The sequence below is a fragment of the Anolis carolinensis genome, chromosome 6 (genome assembly GCF_035594765.1).
Source record: "Anolis carolinensis isolate JA03-04 chromosome 6, rAnoCar3.1.pri, whole genome shotgun sequence".
Taxonomy (NCBI): domain Eukaryota; kingdom Metazoa; phylum Chordata; class Lepidosauria; order Squamata; family Dactyloidae; genus Anolis; species Anolis carolinensis.
Genome location: NC_085846.1, coordinates 118,266,405 through 118,274,182, shown reverse-complemented (window position 1 = coordinate 118,274,182; position 7,778 = coordinate 118,266,405). Strand labels below are relative to the sequence as shown.

At 43.6% G+C, this 7,778-nt stretch overlaps 1 protein-coding gene across 6 annotated transcripts in view; it reads left to right on the top strand.

Moving 5' to 3' along the window:
* The first annotated feature begins 20 nt into the window (after window positions 1–20).
* The window catches only part of tbrg4 (transforming growth factor beta regulator 4), a 30,238-nt gene continuing 22,480 nt past the window's right edge, over window positions 21–7,778 (top strand). The window contains exons 1-3 of one of the 6 annotated variants that reach the window (XM_062957572.1): window positions 22–167; window positions 3,657–3,719; window positions 4,860–5,324. In XM_062957572.1, coding sequence (XP_062813642.1) covers window positions 4,917–5,324 — 408 coding nt within the window. In that variant the 5' untranslated portion in view covers window positions 22–167; window positions 3,657–3,719; window positions 4,860–4,916. Of the gene's footprint in view, window positions 168–3,656; window positions 3,724–4,859; window positions 5,325–7,778 lie in introns of all 6 variants that reach the window. The other 5 variants (XM_062957571.1, XM_062957577.1, XM_062957573.1 and 2 more) reach the window with 5 other exon arrangements.

Genomic DNA, 7,778 nt, shown 5'->3' with positions numbered 1-7,778 from the left:
CTTCATTTCCCAGAAGCCTCAGCCGCCTTGGACAACGGGAAGGGTTTCTGGGAGATGGAGTCCACAATGCCTGAAGAGGCTCTTTCTAGCAGGAAGTGACGGCGTCTGACAGCGACGCCGCCTCGTTTCTGTCTCCCGGCTTCCTGGCGTGGTTTCTTCGAGGTCAGGTGAGGGGCTGGAGGGCACTGGGAGCGACTGGGCCGGACTGGGAGCGACTTGGATAAGCAGATAGGCTCGAGTGGTGGTTTGGGCACAGAACTAGGCCTCAGTGTGGATTGTGGCGCCACTTTCAACTGTTTATGCTCAATTCTGTGGAATCATGGGAGGTGTAGTTGGACAAGGCCTGCAATACAAGGCGTATCAAACTGCGCTAATTCCACAGTGTAGACCAGACCTGAGCCAGCTTGGGCCCTCCAGGTGTTTTGGACTACAACTCCCACAATTCCTATTGGCTGTTAGGAATTGTGGGAGTTGTAGTCCAAAACACCTGGAGGGCCCAAGTTGGCCCAGGCCTGCTCTATAGGCACCTGTAGGCTCTCCAGCCTAGAATCACATTGGACTTTTTAGCCGCTGCCTCACAATCATGGCTCACGCTCAGCTTATCATCTCATAATAATAATAATAATAATAAAATTATAATTATTATATAATAATTATAGAGTTTTGGAGCACAATACTCCTGACCTCACAATCGTGTTAAAAAACAAAGTATGGATTGTCGATGTTGCAATCCCAGGTGACAGCAGGATTGAAGAGAAACAACTGGAAAAGCTGGCACGATATGAGGATTTAAAGATCGAATTGCAAAGACTGTCGGCTGTTAGGAATTGTGGGAGTTGTAGTCCAAAACACCTGGAGGGCCCAAGTTGGCCCAGGCCTGCTCTATAGGCACCTGTAGGCTCTCCAGCCTAGAATCACATTGGACTTTTTAGCCGCTGCCTCACAATCATGGCTCACGCTCAGCTTATCATCTCATAATTATTATAATAATTATTATATAATTATAATTATTATATAATAATTATAGAGTTTTGGAGCACAATACTCCTGACCTCACAATCGTGTTAAAAAACAAAGTATGGATTGTCGATGTTGCAATCCCAGGTGACAGCAGGATTGAAGAGAAACAACTGGAAAAGCTGGCACGATATTTATTTATTTATTTATGTATTGCAACATTTATATCCCGCCCTTCTCACCCGAGAGGTGACTCAGGGCGGCTTACAATAAACACACATATAAAAATTATACAATATACTATAAATCTCATTAAAATTATTAACTTACATCAACATTCATAAAAACATTCTAAAATACAAATGGGTGTGTTCAAGTTCAAGAGACTGGGTCTGTCAATTGAGTTCTGGCGTACATAATAATAATTAGCACTGCTAATTCTTATTTGAAAGCCTGGCCCCACAACCAAGTTTTAACCTTCCTACGGAGGGATAGGAAGGAGGGAGCCTGCCTGACTTCACTGGGGAGGGCGTTCCATAGGCGGGGAGCCACTACTGAAAAGGCCCTGTCTCTCGTCCCCGCCAGCCGCACCTGTGAGGCTGATGGGACTGTGAGCAGGGCCTCATCTGATGATCTTAAGCTTCGAGATGGGTCGTAGCGGAAGACACGTTCGGACAGATAAGCTGATATGGACAGATATGAGGATTTAAAGATCGAATTCCAAAGACTGTGGCACAAGCCAGTCAAGGTGGTCCCAGTGGTGATGGGCATACTGGGTGCAGGGCCTAAAGGCCTGCACTTGAACACAATCAGCGCTGGCAAAATCCCCACCTGCCAGCTGCAGAAGGCCACCTGACTGAGATCTGCACACATTATTCGCCGATACATCACACAGCCCTAGACACTTGGGAAGTGTTTCATGTGTGATCCAGTACAACAGCCAGCAGAGTGTCTGCTGTGGACTCCTGTTTCTAATAATAATAATAATATATCACACAGTCCTAAACGCTTGGGAAGTGTTCAACTTGTGATTTTGTGATACGAAATCCAGCATATCTATCTTGTTTGCTGTGTCATACAGTGTCGTCGTGTCAATAATAATAATTTTATTTTTATATCCCGCCTCCATCTCCCCGAAGGGACTTAGGGTGGCTCACATGGGGACAAGTCCAAACAACACAGTTAAAATGCAGCACAGAATTCATAAAAACAACATCTAATAAACAAATTCAGCAGCACACAAAATAACACCATCAAGCCAAAACACTGACCTGAATAATAAACAATGATGAGGGGCTTAGCAGGACTAGTGCAATTCAGTTGCAAAGACAGGACTAATAGATAAAGTCCAGGAGCCATATGATGAAATTGGGGGTGGAGGGCAATGTAAGGTGGAACCCTATATCTCTGGGAAAGTGCAAGGGCTAGACTTAGGCCATGGCCAGGCCAAACTTACCTGGGGGACTGCATAGTGGAACATTCAGGTTTTTAGATCTTTACAAAAGGTGGACAGGGTAGGCGCTAGTCTAATCTCCCTGGGGAGAGAGTTCCAGAGCTGGGGGACCACCACCAAGAAGACCCTCTCCCTCGTCCCCACAATCATACTTGTGACGGAGGCGGGAGCAAGAGGAGAGCCTCCCCAGCTGATCTTAGGGATCGTGCAGGTTTGTAGGGGAAGATGCGGTCACGAAGATAGGCAGGTCTTGAACCATTTAGGGCTTTATAGGTGATAACCTGCACCTTGAATTGGGACCCAAAACTTATTGGTAGCCAATGGAGCTGTTTAAACAGGGGGGGGGGGTTGACCGCTCCCTAAGACTCCTACATCCCTTTCCATTGGACTGGATTTCAGTAAGGCCTTCGACAAGACAATGTCGGGTCTTTTATTTTTTATTTATTTCAGACAATTCTATCCCATCCTTCTCACCCCTGAGGGGGGACTCAGGGCGGCCTCACAAATCAGCAATCATTAGATGCTAGAAACATAATATTTGGAACAATTACAATTAAAAACACATTAAACATTAATTAAGCATCCATATAAACATCAATTTAAAAGTGCAATTCAAGTCATGATCCAGGTCCGCCCATTAGCATTTTTACTATTGATGCTGCGGCTGCTGTTCAAATTCCTGGTCCCACAACCAAGTATTAAGTTTTTTACGAAAGGACAGGAGGGAGGGAGTTAACCTGATTTCATTAGGGAGGGAGTTCCACAGACAGGGGGTCACTACTGAGAAGGCCCTGTCTCTTGTCCCCACCAATCACACTTGCGAAGGAGGTGTCCCCTGATGATCTTAAACTGCGAGACGGATCATAGTGGGAGATACATTCAAAGCTGGGCCTGAACCGTTTAGAGCTTTATAGGCTAAAGCCAGCACTTTGAATTGTCTTTCTATTCTATAATCTTTGGGTACAGCTACATTATATAACCCAATTATATAGAACCCTGGGATCTGTAGTTTGGTGAAGCACCAGCCCTCTTTGGCAAAGAAGGCTAAGGACCTCGCAACACTATAACTCCCAGATGCCATAGCATTGTGACTATATCCATTCAATTGTTGTCAAATTGTATTTGTTCTACAGTATAGGTGCACCTTTTCTCTCCCATTTTCTATTGCTTTCGGGAGAAGCTGTTACAATAATAATGCATAGAGAATATCATAAAACTCCTTTCTTTTATTGTTCCTTTATTGCAGAATGAGAGTTAATGAGAAAATGACAAGCCTGCAGCCAAACTAAGGTGTTTACTATAAAAAAAAAAAGGTGAGGTCTGAATCAATAGTTTCCCCATCTGTAACTTTAGCTTGTTAACTGTTTATTGCAACTTCTGTTTCCTGAGTGAGTGCAGTTGCATCACATTGCTGTAGAAACTCCCATGCTCAACAACGATGTGTTTATTTGAAGCAAAAGGTAGCTAGGTAGGCTGAAGTTGGGCTAAAGGTCAGGAGCTCTCCCTGACCTGGGCTTTGAACTGTCAACTGACAAGATAATAATAATAATATTTTATTTTTCTATCCCGCCACCATCTCCCTGAAGGGACTCGGGGCAGCTAACACGGGGCCAAGCCCAAACAAAACAAAATATGACAGATAAAACCAATATAAAAACAATATCACACATGATATTCAAATATAATAAACGAATTAAAAACACAAAATACAAAAACACTGTAATGACCAGATAGGTAACATTAACTGCAGCTGGTGTTTTAACTTGGTAAGCTAAAGCTCGTCCCTTTATAATTGGTGTGTGGAAAAGGACTGTCTTTACAAATTTTATAGTAATACACACACACATACAATATTCCCATGCCTTGCAATTGCCTTGTAGTGGGTTTTGGTTAGCAATTTATATGCATTTATTTATTTAAAAAAAAAAAGAGCCTAGAAAGTTTCCAAAAGAATGTGTTCATTCCAGCATCAATATATTGGAAGTGTTTATGTTGATCTGGTTTGCCTGGTTCACAGATATCATAATCTGTGCGATGAGAAATTAGTTAAAGTGGCTCCAAACAGAATCTAGAATTAGCCGACAAATGGCAAGGACCCTCAGAATAAGAGATAAAGATGGGGAATCAAGCTTGTTTCACTCCAATTGTCCATTCTCGTTGCTGTGTTGGTTTAGGCTTCTGGTAATTGGGAGTCCAAAACATCCAGAGGTCCAAAGATTAGGAGGACTAAGGGTTTAATTCTGTCGAAAAATGCTTATTATGCTCATTCATGGTTGCTGATAACAAAAGGTTGTGTGAGATGGTTGCTGTCTTTATATTTCTCTTTAGTTTCTCAATATCATTCTTATAATTTTAGCAGAACTAGTGTTGTTCCTGTATTGTAGGGTCACCCTCTTCCTTCCTTAGGCTTGGAAATAAATGTTCCTAATAAACCATTTATATCTCCTCAGAGGCCATGAGCTGATACCCTTCCAGCGCACCTTTGTTTCCAGGGCTGTTTCACAGGATGGCTGCCAAGCTGGCCCAGCGTTGGTTCCGGCTCTACAGGGTCTCCTCTCCGTTGTGCCTCCAGGCCAGCACTGTTTCCGCAAGGATCCAGGTGGCAAGAGTTTCATCCCAGCTTCCGCTCGCCTTAGTGACCACTTGTAGCGGCTCAGTGCAGACGGACAAGCCCTCCATCAAGGAGCCGCCGGACAGGGCTCTCCCGGAGCTCAGCCCCCTGGACCACCTCATCGGCAAGGCCCCCACGGCCGAGGAACTCTTGCAGTTAGTGGACATTTACCCCATAAATGGAAACCAGGCCGCCCTGATCATAACGCGGCTCTCCCGGATGGTGACCGAGAAGAAACTCGACCCTGGGAGCTTTATGGAAGATGTCCGCTTCCAGCAGCTGCTTCAGACTGTGCACACGCAGGTAAGGCCCATGCTTCTTGCTGGAAACAGTGGTTGGAATCCTATGTAGTCAGACATGGCTACAATGACGGTACTCTGGTATTTTGCCCGGGCTGTGGCGCAGGCTGGTGTGCAGCCAGCTGCAACAAATCACTCTGACCAAGAGGTCATGAGTCCGAGCCTGCGATTGTCTCTGTCTCTGTTCTATGTTAAGGCATTGAATGTTTGCCTTATATGTGTAATATGATCCGCCCTGAGTCCCCTTCGGGGTGAGAAGGGTGGAATATAAATACTGTAAATAAGTAAATAAATAAATAAATTTTGCTACTTAGGATGATGCAAGTCCCTCAAGACCTGCCCTTAATCTAGGCAGACTTCCAGCTGAAGTCTTTCTGTAGATTGAGATGCTGGAGCCCCCCCCCCCCCCCCCCAGGGTTCTGCTTCTCTCAGCTCTGCTCTTTAATAGAATAATGGAAGTGGAAGAGGCTGCTGAGTCTCTCTTTCGAGAGATAACGCAGGGTAGAAATAATAACAATGACAATAAGAACAACGCTATGTAGCCAAGGTTGAAAGATGTTCTGTTTTGAAAGTGTTACTTCCTGTTTAATTGTGCGGTCCTTACTTTGAAAGTCGTTCTACTTCAGAAACTTCGTTTTTGTGGCTGCCACAAACTATGTTGAAAAGGCTGAAACTCTATGATAAGATATTCATTGAAGAACTCCCGCAAAAAACAATGTTTTTGCAGTTTATTAAACTTTTCCCATGTTTATATTATAGACCCAGTCGGGAAATGACATTTATAACCCAGGAACAAAAATTGTTTTACATAGTGCAATAGACCACAATGTCTATCCAGTCCACCCCCCTTCTAGAAACAATGCTGATGCTGCTAAAAAAACTTCAAGCCTAGAGGAGGAGGGGGGAGAGAGGAGGAATTGGGGGTCACTGTTCTGTCTAACGGGAACATTATTGTCATATTTTGTGGAGAGTTTGACTTTCTTAAGCTGCTTTGGGTGCCAGATTGAAAACAAAGTAGGATGTAAATATCGTAATATGAACCATACCATATAATTATGATATATAGCTTGAGTCACTTTACCAGAGGGGAAGCAGGATAATAATACAGTAGAGTCTCACTTATCCAAGCTTCACTTATCCAATGTTCTGTATTATCCAATGGAGTCTGCCTTTTAGTAGTCATTGTTTTTGTAGTAAATGTTGCAATGTTTTGGTGCTAAATTCGTAAATACAGTAATTACTACATAACATTACTGTGTATTGAACTGCTTTTTCTGTCAATTTCTTTTAAACATGTTTTGGTGCTTAATTTGTAAAATCATAATGTAATTTTATGTTTAATAGGCTTTTTTCTTAATCCCTCCTTATTATCCAATATTTTCGCTTATCCAATGTTCTGCTGGCCCGTTTATGTTGGATAAGTGAGACTCTACTATAATAGTAAACTAATTGTATAAAATACATTAGAATCATAGAATCCTAGAGTTGGAAGAGACCTCACGGGCCATCCAGTCCAACCCCATTCTGCCAAGAAGCAAGAAAATCACACTCAAAGCACCCCTGACAGATGGCCATCCAGCCTCTGCTTAAAAGCCATCAAAGAAGGAAGAGCCTCCACCACACTCCCTCTGAGGCAGAGAGTTCCACTGCTGAAGAGCTCTCTCAGTGAGGAAGTTCTTCCTAATGTTCAGGTGGAATCTCCTTTCCTGTAGTTTGAGGTGGGAAGACATAATCTAAGCTCTCCCGACAGATGATTCCAGACAGCTCTTGCCATCAGGAAGTTCTCTTCTTCAAGCTATACATCCCCATCTCCCTAAGCCATTCTTCATAGGGCTTCGCTTCCAGACATTTTCCCATGTTGGTGCCCCATTTTCTGGACACCTTCCATGTTGTCCATCTCCTTGAGTTATTTGTCCAGAACTGGACACAATATTATTCCAGGTGAGAAGGTCTGACCAAAGCAGAATGGAGTTTCCTCAATCTAGAGACTATAGTCCTATTGATGCAACCCAGATTGGGCGTCTTAGCTGCAGCATCACACTGTTGACTCACGCTCAGTCTGTGGCTTATTCTCTTGAATCCTTTTCCCATGTACTGTTTTGAGCCCAAGTGTTACCATCCTATATCTAGTGCAACACTCAAACTACTACATCACAGTTATTATGTACTCCAGCCTAAGTGTGGCATCGTAGTTTGAGTGCTGGACCAGATATAGGATGTGTTAAGACAAGGAAAATAGATTAAATAAACAAACAACATATTAAACCAGGCATGGGCCAACTTGGTCACTCCCTCCAGGTGTTTTGGACTTCAGCTCCCACAATTCCTAACAGCCGGTAGGCTGTTAGGAATTGTGGGAGCTGAAGTCCAAAACACCTGGAGGGAGGGTCCAAGTTGGCCCATGCCTATATTAAGCACATTAGTGTCCCAGAATGTCAAGAGAATGGCCTTATCTAAC